The following is an 18,466-nucleotide window of genomic DNA, read 5'->3' on the forward strand; positions in this document are numbered from 1 at the left end:
TGGAGGAAACCCATGCAGGCACGAGGAGAACGTGCAAACTCCAGAAAGACAGTGACCCAAGTTGGGAATTGAACCCGGATCCTTGGCGCTGTGAGGCAGCAGTGCTAACCACTGTGCCATCGTGCATCCCATATGCATCCAGAGACTTTACAGAGTGAAACAAATAGAATTAAAAGGAGGCAGAGAAGGGTTCTTCCTGGTTTACAGATGGGACGGAGGGAGACAAAGTGAAAAAAAGGAAGTGAAAAATTGGAAAGGATCTAGCCCACATTTCTAATAAATGGTCCACAAATTCTGAGGGCAACACTGAGGTCGTGACAAATGCTTAAAATCTCTGTACTTGCCAGACCGCATGATTCCCTGCTCAAGTATTGTTCTTGCTTTTTAAGAAAGAGCAGCGACAGTGCTGGTTTTTGAATGACAATAAATGGCTCATTTCCCCATGGCTTTATATAGTCCTCATGTAACCTAGCTGGGTTACTTTTCAAGAGTCTCACCATATTTTTTTTCATTTGCGATTGATAAAGGGCATTGTTAAGTTAGTGCTTGTTTAATTCAGGTTGCAGGAGAGGGACTCATCCCATATGACCATGAAATATAGGAACAGAATTAGGCTACTTGGCCCATCAAATCTGCTCAGCCTTTCAATCGTGGCTGATAAGTTTCTCAATCCCATCCTATTGCCTTTTCTCCATAAATTTTGATCTCTTTACCATTCAAGAACCTATCTATCTCTGTCTTCAATACACTCGATGACTGGCCTCCACAGCCTTCTCTGGCAATGAATTCTGTAGATTCACCAGCCTCTGACTGAAGAAAATCCTCCTCATCTCAGTTCTAAAGGGTCATTCCTTTATTCTGAGGTTGTGTCCTCTGATCCTAGTCTCTCCTACTAATGGAAACATCTTCCCCACGTCCACTCTATCCAGGCCTTTCAGTATTCAGTACGTTTTAATGAGATCCCCCATATCCTTCTAAACCCCATTTTGTACAGACCCAGAGTTCTCAAACACTCCTTCCGTGGCTGGTTTTATGCACTCAACAAAGTTTGTTCTGTTGTCCCCCACAAATATAATCTAAACAAGAGTATAACTTGTGGAGAGTGAATAGAGCCAATGTTTCGAGTTAGGATGAGTGTCATTGGGAGTCAAAATGTTGGCTGTATTCTCTCTCCACAGATGCTATCAAACCTGCAGAGATTTTCCAACATTTTCTGTTTTTGCTTCTGATTCCAGCGTCTGCAGTGTTTTACTTTAATATCAGCATAATTTGATGCCTCTTGCTGCTTGCTGATTTTTGTGCTTACTTTGGGTGCAGGATTTTACTGAAGATGTAAACACTGCCTTTGAGTTTTTGCTCAAACTTACGCCACTTCTGGACAAAGCAGATCAGCGATGCAAGTAAGTGACGTGTCAGATTTACTCAACACTCCTGGGACTTTGGGCGTCTCCATGTCCCGTTCTTTTCTCTTTGGCCTTTTATAGGGCAATGGGTGTGTTCGTGCATTGGGTGGTGGTTTTGTCTATTTTCTTTCTGAAAACTTTCTCTCTGAAGTTAAGCTCAGCTATTGAAAGACACTGCTCCACCTTAAAACAGGTTAGTGCACTAATTAATGCTGAGACCTGAATTTACTCGTAGAAATGCCGCATCCTTTTGTTACACTAGATCAATGGATAGTTTCCAGTTAGGAGAGGATTTGAGCTGAGGAGATGCTCATTTGAACTGCTGAAATTGATCCTATGCACTGAGGCAGTAGGTGGAGTGGATGGAGGGCAATAAGTTTTATTTTACTTCATTCATGGGATGTGAGTGGCTCGACTTGCATTTATTGCCTATCCCTGAGGGCATTTAAGAGTCAACCACATTGCTGTGGACCTGGAGACATATGTAGGCCAGACTGGGTAAGGATGATAGATTTCCTTCCCTAAAGTAGCCATTATGTGGAGTTGCTGGCGTTGGACTGGGATGGGCACGGTAAGGAGTATCACAACACCAGGTTAAAGTCCAGCAGGTTTATTTGGAATCCGCAAAAAAAAAAGCAGCGCTCTGAAAGCCCGTGATTCCAGATAAACCTGTCGAAATTTAACTTGGTGTTGCGAGACTTCTTATTGTTCCCTAAAGTAATCAAATGGTTTGAACAAATTGTCTAATCAATTGCAAGCATCTAATCACTTGGCCTAGTTGACATCTCCAGTTATCTGCTGGAATAGCTGCCACAACTATTATGCAGCCTGGCTAAATTTATATTTGTTAGACTTATTTGATTTCCAGTTCTTATTGCCATCTAGTGGTGGAAGTGCAATATGCACAGAGTTGTGAAATGTAATCTAAAATTTGGAATGGTAATTGTATTAATAATTTATTGATGTGTAATGTGCAGTTTCAAAATTAATTACTATTTGGATGACATAGGACACTAAACTCCAGCAGATAATGAAGACCCTTGCCCCATCAGACTAGGCTGGATTAGAATTCAAAGCTCAAAGACTAATGTGTTACCCAACTGCATCATTCTCATTTAATTTAATTTTTTATTAAGAATTATGCATTAAAACTCTAATTTTAAACTTATTTCTGTTGGAGTCCTGCATGCTTTTTAAAGCAGATATGAAAAGAAAAATATTTGTTAAATAATGATATAATTTGTGAACATGGAAAACTGCAGGGCCACAGTATCTGCTCAGTCCACAAACAAAAAGAAAGCTTCTCGATCGACACTCTTTCAAATATCTTCCCAACTCTACCTTGGATTCATTAAGCTATCTGCAGAGCCTGGCAGCCTACTTCACACAGTCACCATCCGCTGTGTACTTTAATGTGAATTGCCAGCTCATACTTTTGATTATCAGCTTACCTTTCCCATTTCTAGAGTTTATAGCAATCTTTATTAAACTGGGCAAGTTCAAATTAGGCCCTAAGAAATTGAACATTTGAATAAAACCTTTCATACAGAAGTATGAAAATTACTGACTTGCAGATATTGATAGACACTTAGGACAGAAAGTGAAGTTTTATTGGGTAAAGGTGTTTCACCGAAGCAGTAGGCAGTAGTGAGTTCAGGGCTAACTGGGTGTAAAAAGCAAACTCATTGGTTTGTGTTCCCCTAAACCATACTCACTGGTTACACCTCACCGTGCACACGAAATGGGAATTTGGAAAATGCAGTGTTCAAAGGTGCAGGGAATATAAAATTTTTATTTTATAATTTTTATAACTTTTTAAAAAAAAATCATTGAAAAGTTTTATAAAATTCGAAACCCCAGCAAGGTTTTATTCAAATATTCAATTTCTTAGGGCCTAATTTGAACTTGCCCAGTTTAATAAAGATTGCTACGACCTCTAGAAATGGGAAAGGTAAGCTGATAGTTAAAAGTATGAGCTGGCAATTCACATTAAAGTACACAGCGGATGGTGACTGTGTGAAGTAGGCTGCCAGGCTCTGCAGATAGCTTCATGAAATCCAAGGTAGAGTTGGGAAGATATTTGAAAGAGTGTCGATCGAGAGGCTTTCTTTTTGTTTGTGGACTGAGCAGATACTGTGGCCCTGCAGTTTTCCATGTTCACAGATTATATCATTATTTAACAAATACTTTTCTTATCACAGCTGCTTTAAAAAGCAAGCAGGACTCCAACTGTAATAAGTTTAAAATTAGAGTTTTAATGCAGAATTCTTATTAAAAAATGAAATTAAATGAGAATGATGCACTTGGGTAGCACATTAGTCTTTGAGCTTTGAATTTTAATCCAGCCTAGTCTGATGGGGCAAGGGCCTTCATTATCTGCTGGAGTTTAGTGTCCTATGTCATCCAAATAGTAATTAATTTTGAAACTTCACATTACGCATCAATAAATTATTAATGGGTCACGATGTAAGAGGGAAGATTAACATTGCCATATTGGGGTCTGTTCTTCTGCGGTTGGACTGAACAACGTTGAAGGGCAAAGAAATCAAATGTGCTCGGTCTGATGTGGGAATACTTCATGAATATTGTTTCCTAGCACTCAGGTTACTCATCCTGATATGCGTAAGATTTGCAAAATAGACTGCCATAATGTAAATGCCTTCATTACCAAAGCATTATTACATTCATTCATACATTCATGGAAGTATTCATGAATGTACTTAAAGCCTGGAGAAAATAAAGATGGAATAGGTTAAGAATTTCAGTCTCATGAAATAATTCAGTTTTTATGATTGCAAAGGTCTACATTACACAGAGTTTATCTGATTAAAAAAACAAAATAGTGGCATTCAGCAGTGGTATCATGCCACAGTGTACCATGTGGTCAGCATGGTGCCACAGTGATTAGCAATGCTGCCTCACAGCGCCAGGGACCCGGGTTCGATTCCAGTCATGGGTCACTATCTGTGCGGAGTCTGCATATTCTCCCTGTGTCTGTGTGGGTTTCCTCCAGGTGCTCTGGTTTCTCCCACAGTCCAAAAGACATGCTGGTTAGTGGCCGGAGTGTGGCGACTTGGTGATTTTCACAGTAACTTCATTGCCATATTAATGTAAGCCAACTTGTGACACTAATGAATTAACTTAAAACTTAAACTGGAAACATCACTACTAGCAACAGTAGCAATGCTAGAGGGCCAGCAAGCCACGTTCCTGATGAACTGGGCAGCGTTGGTGTGCACCATTTTCCATTATCAGATGTGTTATCAAGTGAACAGTCTGAAAAGAAAATGTTTCGTTTTACAATGAAAAACCTGGGGGCACATTATAAATATAGGAATTGGTGGTGGGGAGTTGAGGAGAAGATGGTGAGAAATGCAATGGCACAGGAGTTGAGCTTTCAACAATCTTCTGCGTTGAATTAATATATCACTCCCCTTCCCGTAGCTGTGACTGTGTCAGCCTCCTGCTTCAGGAATGCGGAAAACTGGGGCTTCTTTCGGACGGCAACATGAAAAACCTGGTCAACAAAAGGTAAGACTGTTAGAATCTGTTGTGCATTTTGGAACAATCTTTGTCACTGCACAGCACATTTTGCTTGGGGAATCCTGTGTCTGAGAAGCACAGCTTCTTTCACCAGTGAAAATTCTTATTTATAAAAGTTTTTTTGCAAATTCTGTTCTGGTGTGGTGCAGTCAAAAGAAAGTGGAAGTAAAAGCAGAAAATGTTGCAAATACTCAGCAAGTCTGGCAGCATCTATGAAGAGAGAAACTGAAGATGGAAGGTCATCAACCTGAAGCAATAACTTTCTCTTGCTTCACAGATGCTCCCAGCTGTGCTGAGTATTTCCAACATCTTCTGATATTTCTGACTTACAGCATCCACGGCATTTTGCTTTTGTATGAGAATGGTAGGTGAACATGATTTTGTTGAATAATTTTCTTGAACATCAAGTACGTGGTTCTGGAAACCTGAATGGATATTGGGGAAACTGTAACATTGATTTACAGACCTTTCTGCAATTAGAAGAAAATGATGATACCGAGATTCATTAAATGGGTCCTCTGCAGGTGGATTATTGATCTTGAACTTGTAAGAAGCGATGTTATTTGCAGTATTAACGAAAATCTAACTGGAGTAAGGAAGAAGAATGGCATTAGTCACCTTGCTACTGTTTTAGTTACTGTTTAACTATTTTAAAGATGAGTACTGGAATTGTACCCCCACCCCCCCCCCCCAACTCAGAGCAGGTGCGGCTCGCAGAACAGAATTCCCTGTCGGCCTCGGACGAGATCTTACAAGCCTCGCCTAAGTGAGGTCGTAAAATACCGGCCGAGATCTTACCTTTGTCTCTGCATATTACAACGTATGAGGCTGTACGTAAGATCAGTTGGCAGATGGAATTGCACAGGGACATTGAAATTGAAAGGTTCAGTATTTTAAATGTGCTTTCCTTACTAATAAAAAATCTTTTGCCCACCTCCACAAAAATTGAATTTGATTCTGTGGCATTCCCTTGTATTGTACACTGTAACCCTTCTGGTTTGGAAGGCTTAAGACAAAGTCATTCCTCTATTTGAGAATCTTCTGGATTATAAAATGCTGCTAGAATGACTAATCACAAGAATGTGGATTGGAAAACGCCGCAGATATGAATATTTACCTAAGATATAAAACGGTGAAAAAACATTTTAAGGCAGTCATAAAAATTGTTTCCCGTATCCAAATATTGTATCTCCCATGTCTTCGTTCTCAAGTCACTGTATTAAAATAATGCCAGTGATGTCAAGGGTCAGCTCAAAATATGTTTGGCAAACTGGTGTTTCCAGATGATCAGTTTCCTGCCTGGAAAGGTTTTGCCATTTGGGAATGCCTAATTATAGAATGCAGAAGGAAACCATTCAGCCTATCGAGTCTGCACTAGCAATAATCTTACCCAGGCTCTTTTCTCGTAACTCCACGTATTTACCCTGCTAATCCCCCTAACACTGAGGAGCAATGTAGCATAACCAATCGTCTAACCTGCACGCCTTTTGGAGTGTGGGAGGAATCCCACGCAAACACACAGAGAACGTGCAGACTCCACACAGACAGTCACTTTAGTCCCTGGTGCTGTGAGGAAGCAGTGCTAATCACCGTGCTAGTCCCACCCAAAATAAATGTGCTTTACCAAAATAATATTTGCACACACTCATACTTCTGTTCTTTTCCAAAAAATAACTTAAGAAATGGACTCTGAAAAGGGTATAAGCTGGCAAATTGTTCACTTGTTTTTACTTTAAAGGTTTGAATTTGTTTAAATTCTCAAAAGCAGAGCGTTGCAAACATTGCACTTTACTGATGAGTAATTTGCAAATTTCTTTCAAATGCTTGTTCTCCGTGTTTCATGTTAACAAACTTTTCTAGGTGTTTATCTTTCTTGTATGAAGTTTAAGTGTGTAAAAAAACACTTTTGTAAGCAAATCATGATTTTTGGTACAGTGGTTAACACTGCTGCCTCACAGCGCCAAGGGCCCAGGTTTGATTCCCGGCTTGGGTTACCATCTGTGCGGACTTGACTGTGTGGGTTTTCTCTGGGCGCTCCAGTTTCCTCCCACAGTCCGAAAGATGTGTTGGTTAAGTGCACAGGCCATGATAAATTCTCCCTCAATGAACCCAAACAGGTGCCGGAGTGTGGCGACTAGGAGGTTTTCACAGTAACTTCATTGCAGTGTTAACGTAAGCCTACCTGTGAACTAATAAACAAACTGACTGCGGTTGCAGACATTGGAGATAAGTTATGTTGACGTGTCATTCTGACTGTTACTCAAAACTGCTTTTTGAAGCCTTCTTTTTCTTCTTGTTGCAGAACAGCTGATAGGGAATTGGCTCCACGACTGAAATCTGCTGAAAATGCCAGTATTCAGCCTAATCCTGGCCTTATCCTACGTGCGGAACCCACAGTCACTAATATTTTAAAGGTAGGTTTTTCTGTGCTTCATTTTCACAAAGCATTTTAAATTTGAACATAATGTTGTCAATCTTTGGTCGTTTGTGGCCCTTTCCCAAAAGATCGTGGGTTTGAGAAATGCTCCAGAAATATAAGTTCATAATCATGGCTGAAGCATCAGTTTAGTGTTGAGAGTTGTGTCATCCACCAAGATACTATTTACATTCTTAGCATGTTACTTGTAGTTTAAATTTCTGAGACTGCTGATGAAGGTTCTGGAGAATAAAAATGTAACTTCCCCATTCTACTTATTGCAGGACATGAGTGTACCCATGCACTGTTGATGTTGTATAATGGAAATTAAATGAGCCAATATTATGACTCAGAGTTTGTGCCATTGCTATTTTATTTAGTTGTCAAAATTGGTGAATTGTATATATTCAAATGCTACTTAATAGTTAAGAATTGAAACACTATTTTCTATGTGTGTAAGCTGTCGTGTATATTAACATCACTGTCTTGTAACTTGATATGCCCTGCCTGCGCACAAATCCTGAAGTGCTGCCAACATTGTAGACGTTACTGGCTCATGTCAAACACCATTTATGCGAACACAACACAATGCAGTATCTTAAATGTCTGTCCCTCTGCTCCATCAGACCATGGACGCAGACCATTCCAAATCTCCTGAGGGACTTCTGGGAGTACTAGGCCACATGCTTTCTGGGAAGAGCTTGGACTTGCTACTGGCAGCTGCCGCAGCCACTGGGAAACTCAAATCATTTGCTCGGAAATTTGTCAAGTAAGTGTAAAGGTGACTTTACAGTGAAAATGTTGTAATGTCTGCCGACGGCAATCATTTCCTTTGTGATGTTATTCATCCACTAGTCTTAGTCCTAGCTCGGGTAACAAGCCTCTACGAATGGTTTAATTCCTCGGATGACTAGTGGTGTTGTATTTGACCTGCCATAGGCAGAAATGGAGAGTGCAGGAAATAAATAGGGCTGATTACTATCAGTTGATTGATCTTTCTCGCTGATTGGCGTATTGTACATTTCCAACCTTTTCTGTTTACGTTTAGTAATTGAGGTTCTGAGAGTCAGTAAAGGCCAGCAAGCATCGGGATGATAGATGCGTAGAACTATTGTGGAATGGGCTTCATGGGGTGGCACAGTGGTTAGCACTGCTGCCTCACAGTGCCAGGGACCCAGGTTTGATTCCTGGCTTGGGTCACTGTGCAGAGTCTGCATGTTCTCCCCATGTCTACGTGGGTTTCCTCTGGGTGCTTTGGTTTCCCCTCTCGTTCTAAAAAACATGCTGGTTAGGTGTTTTGGCCATGCTGCATTCTCCCTCAGTGTCCCCAAACAGGTGCTGGAGTGTGGCGACTAGGGGATTTTCACAGTGACTTCATTACAATGTTAATGTAAGCCTACATGTGATGCTAATAAATAAGTAAGTAGAACTTTTGATGAGCTGGAGATTCCAGTGCATGGAGGATGGCCATGACAATAAAAATTGTCAACTCTGGAGGTAGCAACTGCATTGTGAAAGCAGATAGTCTAAGGTTGTAATTGGATTTGCAGAGGGCCATGCCACCAATTGTACAATGACACATCATGCATTCTATGTTATAATATTTCCAAGCTGCATAACATTATTAAACAGTGTGACGTCTGGTTTACTCTCTGCAACAGCATGAATGATTTGCAAATATTATTATTGCCTACTGTCTGGAGGTTTTTCAGCTGGTTAGTCGATGGGAGCCATGAGACTGTCAGATTTCCTCTGGCATTGATTATTTTGATTTATAGTTATCAGGGTCACAATTTGTAACCTCTAATTTATATTTCCTCCAATTCTGTTGCTTTCTTTATCAGGTTAAATGAATTTGCCAAACACATCAGTGGGGAGGGATGTAAGTATAACTGCTTCTGTTCTAATGATCTTCAAAGTAAATGCATTATGTCTAAAATAACTTATTGAAATAAACCACTTTTGACTTATTTGCACCCCTTGTTTCCTGAAAACATTGGATCACATTGGGTTGAGATGTTCCTCATTGAGACTTCGTCTTTGTTCTGATATATTACCTAATTTTCCTGTGTCAGCCTCGGCAGCTGATGATTCCATTGTGGGGATGGTTATCACTGGATACCAAGGAGTCTGTTTCCTCTTGTCAGCAAAGGTGATTGGATGACAATTAGGAGTTGGAATCTTTGTCCCTCCAAGCCTGTCTACACTGCTGGAGATCAGTTAACAACAAACAGTGCATATGGTCATTAAGAGTGCACGTGTGTCATTATCACACAACATGAAACACTCACCAATGAGCTATATGAGCTCAAAGAACAAAGAAAATTACAGCACAGGAACAGGCCCTTTGGCCCTCCAAGCCTGCACTAACCATGCTACCTGACTAAACTAAAATCTCTTCATTCCCATCCTATTCATGTATTTGTCAAGACGCCCCTTAAAAGTCACAAAGTTTATTTATTAGTCACAAGTAAGGCTTAAATTAAGACTGCAATGAAGTTACTGTGAAATTCCCCTATTCGCCACATTCTGGCGTCTGTTCGAATCAATGCACCTAACCAGCATGTCTTTCGGAATGTGGGAAGAAACCAGAGCACCCAGAGGAAACCCATGCAGACATGAGGAGAATTTGCAAACTCCACACATACCAAGCCGGGAATTGAACCCAGTTCCCTGACGCTGTGAAGTAGCAGTGCTAACCACTATGCCTCTGTATGTACGTCCTGTAGTTAGAGGAAGGAATGATATGTTACAAAAGTTCTTAGGATTCTGATTAAACTTTCTTTACAATGATTAAACTTCAGCCATCACTGACCATCCTTTAATCCTCAGAGAGTGATGTAGTTGCAGTCCCTTGACATTGGTTGGCAAAAAGGCCGCCTATCCTTGTTGGGATCCTCATGAAAATTGGATACAAATATATAGACCTGGACAGGCACGTATCTGCATTGAGTATTTTTACTCAGTGTGTACAACTCGTCAGATGCCTTGGTTAAAATGTGTCATCCTTAAATGTAGAACATAGAACAGTACAGCATAGTACAGGCCCTTTGGCCTTCGATATTGTGTCGAGCTTTGTCCGAAACCAAGCTCAAGCTATCCCACTCCCTATCATTCTGGTGTGCTCCCTGTGCCTATCCAATAACCGCTTGAAAGTTCCTAAAGTGTCCGACTCCACTATCAAAGCAGGCAGTCCATTCCACACCCCAACCACTCCCTGAGTAAAGAACCTGCCTTGGACATCCCTCCTATATCTCCCGCCATGAACCTTATGGTTATACCCCCTAGTAACAGCTAAACGGTAAGTGTGAAAACAAAAAACAAGTATTATTGTTTCAGCACTCAAGTGGTCTTTGAACTGTGCCCACTTCTGCTAATGTCAGCATTTTGTGAAGCCAGCTTACTGACTTGCTTCTGAAAACTTCCTTGTTAGACTTAACGCCAACCAAGTATAATGTGTATACCGTTCTATGGTTGTCTAACTGAAACCCGTGAACTGATACGTTCTTTCTTTCCTTGTTCCCAGCGAAAGCAGCATCTGTCCGAGCGCTGCTGTTTGACATTTCCTTCCTCATGCTTTGCCATGTTGCTCAGACTTATGGATCTGATGTAAGTGCAACCTTGACTCATAGATCTATTCTAATTGAAATTTCTAGTGTATGGTCAGTACACTATCTTTGGACATGACCAATATGATGACATGACTATTGAATAGAGCTTCACATGCTGCTATTAACTAAGCCTGGACTTACATCATTACACATGCACTCTTAACTTTGAACTTTTAACTTTGGCTCAAATAATTTGCGCTTATTTTTATGAAATGCTGACTGCAAACGTCAGCTCTAATTCTTATCTTGGATGCTTCAAGGTTTCTTTGGAAACATGAACTGGAAGAACTGAATATCTCCCTTATCTCTGCTTATCTTTCTGATCCTTATTTTTCAATATATGATTGCCAAAACTTTACCAGATGGTGTGAAATTGCCTTAACTTTTGACAAAATCACGATAGACTATGTTATTGATACCTTTAAAAAAAACTTAAATAGATGCAGCTGTGTAGAGCAGTTTACTGTTAACAATGTATTGAAGAAGCTTATTTTCACCTATATGTCATCCTGGTAAACTTTTTAATTCAGTTTTACACATCAACGATGGTGGATGGGGGTTCAACCTGCAGCACTGTACCCTGGCAACCCAGTCCTTCAAATCCAAGCAGCTCAGTCTCATTTGCGTATATTTTTTGCTGCTTCGTCCTCGTTTGAGTTTTGCGGGTCTGGGTGTTTCGAAAGGGCTCTTAGAATTATTATTCTCTGGTGAATAAATCCTTAGAGGTGCAATGAATTAAAGAGCCCATTGTGTTATACTCCTGATAGCCAGTTTGAAGGAAGAAACTAAAGCCAGTTTCTATTTGGGGTAGTCTGTTTGCAGAATGAAACATTGCAGGTATCTCTCCTGCCGCCAATCAATAGTGATCTTTTTATGTGTGCTCACATAATGATCCAGTCAACTGTAGGGAGATGGTGGCATAGTGGTAATATTACTTGACTAGAAATCCATTTGATTTGTTATTGTCACGTGTTTGTACACAGTGAAAAGTATTTTCTAGCGCGCTATACAGACAAAGCATACTGTTCACAGAGAAGAACAGGAAAAAGTGCAGAATACAGTGTTACAATCATAGCAAGGGTGTAGAGAAAGATCAACTTAGTGCGAGGTAGCTCCATTTCAGAGAAATCCTGAGAGCCAGCCTGATGCTCAGGGAACCTGGGCTCCAATCCCACCACTGCAACTGAGGGAGTTTAATAGATCTGTAATATAACACTAATCTCAATGATGGCAACCATGAAACCACCATAACTTGTTTCGGAAAAAAAACCTATCTGGTTCACTAATGTCCTTTAGGGAAGGAAATCTGCCATCCTTACCTGATCTGGCCCACTTGTGACTTCCACAGCAATGTGGTTGGCCCTTAACTAAGTTCTGAAATGGCTTAGCAAGCCACTCAGTTCAAGGGCAATTAGGGATAGGCAATAAATGCCGACCCAGGCAGTGACTCGCACATGCCATGAAAGAATAAAGAAAAAAATGCCCTGCATGTACTTAATCTTAATTGACACAATCAAATATTTCATTCATTTTTATACAGTGGGTTTGCTGTAGTGTATACTAAGATTCACATTATCAGATAAAGATTTTGAACGTGACTTCCCGTGTCCATTAGAATCTACAGTGAAGTTTGTGCTGTTGCAGCAGTTGATTGATTGAACTCCTATGCCTATTTGGTTCCATGGTTCAGCAGATAAAGCATTTGTATGCATTTACTTGTCTGGTGGATGAAGACAAAAATTGCCTTTTACTGTTCTGGCTCCTCACATTAGCTGTAAATCTGGGTGCTGAAGTGTCAAAATGCAGCAATTGTGTGAGAAGGTGCTGGCCCATTCGTAGTGTTATAAAATTGTTGGATAGATTTTATCTGACACAATGATATAACACTTTTCTTCTTTACAAGATTTATAAATAACTTTTGTGAAATAGTATCATAGAATCCCTGCAGTACAAAAGGAGGCCACTTGGCCCATCGAGTCTGTACCGACCACAATCCCATCCAGGCCCTATTCCCATACCCTGCTTGTTTTCCCTGCTAGTGCCCCTGCCACTAGGGTCAAGTTAGTATGGCCAATCAACCTAACCCACACATCTATGAGCTATCCTCCCAGTTTTATTTTGTAACTATCTTATGGGCATCCTGATAGCATGTAAGGTATTAGATAAATGACTGTGATTGTGCCTTGGTTCTAGGTAATTCTGTCAGAGCCCAGCACATCCGGGGAGGTGGTGTTCTTTGAGACGTGGATGCTGACCTGCATGCCTGAGGAGGGGAAGATCTTGAACCCGGAGCAGGGATTTCGTGCTGACCCCACAAAAGTGGAGTCGCTGGTGGCTCATTTGAATTCCTCCACTGAAATGAAGCTTGTGTATGTCGCTGTCTGCTTTTCAATCATTTCGTTTGCTGTTGATTTTCAGGATGTGGAACAACGCGAGGTCCCACAGATCTGCTCATTAACTGGAATGGTTTGTCTGACCTCAATTGCCCTCTGATTGTTAAATATCAAGCATGTAGGTTTGAACAGCACTCTGCACAACTCAGCACTATACTTGCTGTAATCTTATGACATGTTGGTTTACTCACAAAGCACTTAACATGGTCAGGCACCATCCAAGCATCGTGGAAGTAAGTATTAAACAGCTTGCACAGGATTTCAAACACAATTTTTTTTAATAAAAAGCAGAAGGAGGACATTGAAACCATCAATATTATCAAACAGTTCTGTTATGAAATAAAAATGGAAAATTCTACGTATGAAACAGGCCTTTCGATAACAGGGAAAATAAAAGGCAGGCTAATGTTTCAGGTATAGTTCTCCTGTCAGAATTCAATTCTGATGAAAGATGCATTTCAGATCTAATTCTTGAAAGATTAATCTATCTTTTCCCTTTCTGGTTGTTACAGGAGATCCCATGCATTTCCTGCGCAATGCAATGTAAGGCCCCTAGACCTGTGCAGATGCTGGAAGAGTTTGTCTGATTATGACCATAGAATCTCTGCAATGCAGAAGGAGGCCATTCAGTCCATCGAGTCTGAAACCGACAACAATCCCATCCAGGCCTTATCCTCGTGACCCCTTGTATTTACCCACTAATTCGTCTAACCTCCACATCCTGGGAGACTAAGGGGCAATTTAGCATGGCCAATGCACCTAACCCCACATCCTTGGATTGTGGGAGGAAGTAGGAACACCAGGAGGAAACCCACGCAGACACAGGGAGGGCGCGCAAATTCCACACAGACAGTGACCCAAGCCGGGAATCGAACCCAGCTGTGAGGCAGCAGCACTAAACACTGTGCCACCCTGCTGCTGAGAGCACATCTCTGAGTTCGTTCAGTAGCTCATGTCTGTGTAGGTTTATGATGTTTGCAATGTTTGGCAGTGCACATCAGCCTACCTTTTTTTCTCAGATGCCATGGGTGGAATTTTGCATTCTGTGCACAGATTGCTGGCTGCTGTGAAGAAAAACAAGCATGTGGCTCTCCAGCGCCCAGCTGAGTTTTCTCCAAATTCCCTGGATGTCTGCGCAGAAAGTCTGGAGGCATTTTTTTGCCATCATGCAGAGGGCTGGTGGCTGATAGAGCACTAGGGCAAGCACTGGGGAACCCCCTACACTTCAGGGGAGCTCCTTTCTCCACCCCAAGGTGCTCCTCAGAGGACCATCCTACCCCCCGCTGCTACCACATGGCAGTGACACCCTGGTTTTCCCAGTGCACTGCCTGGACATGTCCCGCTGCCCCACCGAGGACTACTATGCACCCCTGGCAAGTTCCCGCTGACTGCTTTGTGTTTTTCAAGACCTGTTGTAAATCCAGCTGAGGTGACATTACACTGGCCAGGGGGTGAATTCTTTTATCTGAGGGGATCGTATGGCAGGGAAGCCCTTCAATCATATATTAATTTATTAAGATTAATTTACGTAGGGGCAGGAACCTAGTTAGGTCACCGGGGAGTGGTGGATAATGTGAGACTAAAATCTCGCTGCTGAGGTTCTCATTCCGCAGTCTTGTGGGATTTTCCATTGGCATTGTTATTTTCGCACACGGCAAATGCAGCAAATCTACACCTCACAGCCTCCCATGTGTTTCTAGCTCTTTTGTTTTTATCTCAGATTTCCATATTTGCCAATACTTTTACACCTTATTTCATGATGTTGGTCAGGTTATACAAAGAGCAGTTACATTATTTAAATAGTTGAATTTGTGACATGGCTAAGCCAGTCACAAATTTTGCTGGTTGTGTATTATACAGTCTATTTATGCGGTATTTGTTGAATGACAAGTTGGTGCAGATCTTCTGGCTACCATTTTTATATATAAAGATGAAAATTCTTGAAATAAGTAGAAATATGATCAGTATCTAAAAGGAGGAGGATGGATTTACTGTTCCAGGAGCCAGTACTTCAAATCCACATTACTTAACTTCAGTCAGTGTCAGAAAGAACCAGTTCAGATTTGTCGATTGGCTATTTTATGAGTTATGAACCTGTGAAATCATTAGTTTTTGTCCTTTCTGTGCTTTTAATTCAGTTTTTAAAATGCCCGTTCTCTAATGCTATGTGCCAATATCTTTATTTTTCCTCCTATCAGGATTTACAGTTTCCAAAGCTTTGTTACTATATGACCATTTTGAATAATAAAGTATGCTGTCATATCTATCGTATAAACACAGTCATTTTGCGTTTTGCTTTCCAGCCAGGTGAAATGGCACGAGGTATGTTCCTGTACACCAGCAGCTATCCTGGAGGTTCTCAACGCCTGGGAGCATGGACTGTTGACGTTTGAAGCAGTGCAGGTATTGCAGTGGTTTTGCTATGAGGGGCAGGGCTCTGATGTTAAGAGTTGTGTACTTCTCAGATATAATGTGGCCGTGCCCTACACACATTCGGGGAGTGTCACTCCAGATTAGTGCCTTTGAACTGTGTCCTGATCATTAAGCGTTCTGAACCCCCAAAGTCTAATTGGTAAAGTCTCTGCCCAGTTGAGCTGCATAAACCGTTCCATTCCTTGTGCTAATTTAGCTGATCTCACTAGGCTGGCAGTGAACCAAAGAAAAGAATATTAGTCTAGCCCACCTCTGATCACCATTCAGTAATTCCTGCTGCACGTGTAGATAGGCAAGGAAAAGATTAGGCTTGCTTGCAATTCTCACGTTGTGGGGCCGTTTGCCAGCATGGAGAATAATGATTTGAAGCTTTGGATCAGGAGTGGGTTAATCAGCCCAAGAGGCATCATTCGATAAAGTCATGGCCAATCTAGTTGAAGTCTCACTTTCCTGGTGTTGTTCCTTCTCCAGCCCCTTCTCAAATCTGTCCAATACGGCCTTGAATACATCCAATGACCCAGCCTTCACTAATTGCTGAGGAAGAGAGTTCCACTTACTAATGACCCTCTGAGAAAAAGGTTCTCTCCATCTCTACTGAAAGGGAAATCTCTTATTCTTAAACTGTGTCCCCTAGCTCTAGTCACCTCCAGGAGAGGAAATATGCTCCCGAAATGCATCCTATCAAGGATTTTGTATATTTCAATATTACCTCCCATTCATCTAAACTCCAAGAAGTTTCAGCACTGCCTCGTTAACCTGTTTTGATCAGATAAGCCCTCATCCCAGGAATGAGTTGTGAACCTTCTGTGAGCTGCTTCTGAATTGAATGAAATATTGGAGAGTGGCTGATGTCAATGGAGTTCCACCCCAGCAAGAGTTAACATAATGAGAAGACCATAAGACATAGGAGCAGAATTAGGCCATTCGGCCCATTGAGTCTGCTCTGCCATTCAATCATGGCTGATATTTTTCTCATCCCCATCCTCATAACCCCTTATTAATCAAGAACCTATCTATCTCTGTCTTAAAGACACTCAATGACCTGGCCTCCACAGCCTTCTGCGACAAAGAGTTCCACAGACTCACCACTCTCTGTCTGAAGAAATTCCTCCTTACCTCTGTTTTAAAGGATTGTCCCTTTAGACAGAGGTGGTGTCCTTGGTTCTAGTTTTTCCTACCAGTGGAAACATCTTCTCCACGTCCACTCTATCCAGGCCTCGCAGAATCGTATAAGTTTCAATAAGATCCTCCTCATCTTTCTAAACTCCTAACGAGTACAGACTCAGAGTCCTCAACCATTCCTCATTTGACAGGCTCTTCATTTCAGGGATCATTCTTGTGAACGTCCTCTGGACCCTTTCCAAGGCCAGCGCATCCTTCCTTAGATATGGTGCCCAAAACTGAAAAGAGACGCCGTAATTGCCTAAAACCTTCCCTGGGGAAAATGAGAGTAGAACACCTTTTGTTTACGAGAAATTTGTTGTATTCTTTTGAAGAAACCATGAATGCAGAATCAAATAAGTTCCTTCTGAATTCCAGCTATTCTTATATTTGTCTGATATTGAATTCCTAACCTCTGTTTTCATTTCAAAAAACTAACAAGCTTTTTTTTAAGATCTGTTTCGGTTGCCTTTTTTTTCTTTTCTCTTTCATTGTGTATTTTGAGCCTATGTTATTGAGCGTTTTCTTCTGTTTCAAGTGTGGTTTTGTCTGTTGAAGATTTAAGAGGCTTTTGTGTCCAAAATCTTTACACGATCCTCATATCTTAGTTCAGGAAATAAAGTTGGTTTTAAAAATAAATTTAGTTTTTATTAAATGTTTATTTTATTAGTGTCACAAGTAGGCTTACAATAACACTGCAATAAAGTTACTGTGAAAATCCCCCAGTCGCCACACTCCAGTGTCTGTTCGGGTACACTGAGAGAGAATTTAGCACAGCCAATGCACCTAACCAATGCATCATTCGGACTGTGGGAGGAAACCGAAGCACCCGGAGGAAACCCACACAGGGAGAATGCGCAGACTCCGCACAGACAGTGACCCAAGAAGGGAATCAAACCCAGGTCCCTGGCACTGTGAGGCAGCAGTGCTAACCACTGTGCTGCCCCAGACAATTGCAATGTTGTATAAGCTAAAATAAACAAGTCCAATTATTTTCTAATTAGTGTCAGATCTATTACTAGTAAATTTGCAGGGATCATTGCTTGGTTCTTCTGTTTTTAATCTGAACCAGAAAATCACCGACAACATCAAAGGGAAGATTTGCAGCATGGCAATCTGTGCGGTGGCTTGGTTAGTGGCACACGTTCGAATGTTGGGCCTGGAAGAACGCGAGAAACCTCTGCAGATGATCTGTCAGCTTGTAACACCACTGTATGCAGAGAACACCCTCCAGTTTTACAATGAAAGGTAATTTCATTCCATTTCATAGAATCGTAGAATCCTGCAATGCAGAAGGAAGCCATCCAGTCCATTGAGTCCGCACTGACCATCATCCCACCCAGGCCCTATCCCCATAACCCCATGCACCTACCCTAGCTAGCTCCCCTGGCACTAAGAGGCAATTTAGCATGGCCAATCCATCATCCCGCACATCTTTGGACTATGGGAGGAAAACCGAGCACCCAGTGGAAACCCACGCAGACACTGGGAAAATGTGTAGACTCT

At 41.4% G+C, this 18,466-nt stretch overlaps 1 protein-coding gene across 1 annotated transcript in view; it reads left to right on the forward strand.

Moving 5' to 3' along the window:
• The window catches only part of med24 (mediator complex subunit 24), a 65,366-nt gene that overhangs the window by 23,183 nt on the left and 23,717 nt on the right, over window positions 1–18,466 (forward strand). The window contains exons 11-19 of the mRNA XM_080213393.1: window positions 1,318–1,400; window positions 4,848–4,934; window positions 7,249–7,360; window positions 7,989–8,131; window positions 9,207–9,244; window positions 10,889–10,971; window positions 13,167–13,342; window positions 15,670–15,769; window positions 18,033–18,208. Of these exons, the coding sequence (XP_080069519.1) occupies window positions 1,318–1,400; window positions 4,848–4,934; window positions 7,249–7,360; window positions 7,989–8,131; window positions 9,207–9,244; window positions 10,889–10,971; window positions 13,167–13,342; window positions 15,670–15,769; window positions 18,033–18,208 (998 nt within the window). The remainder of the gene's footprint in view (window positions 1–1,317; window positions 1,401–4,847; window positions 4,935–7,248; window positions 7,361–7,988; window positions 8,132–9,206; window positions 9,245–10,888; window positions 10,972–13,166; window positions 13,343–15,669; window positions 15,770–18,032; window positions 18,209–18,466) is intronic.

This window comes from Carcharhinus amblyrhynchos, chromosome 27 (genome assembly GCF_965287045.1).
Source record: "Carcharhinus amblyrhynchos chromosome 27, sCarAmb.v2.hapA, whole genome shotgun sequence".
NCBI lineage: Eukaryota > Metazoa > Chordata > Chondrichthyes > Carcharhiniformes > Carcharhinidae > Carcharhinus > Carcharhinus amblyrhynchos.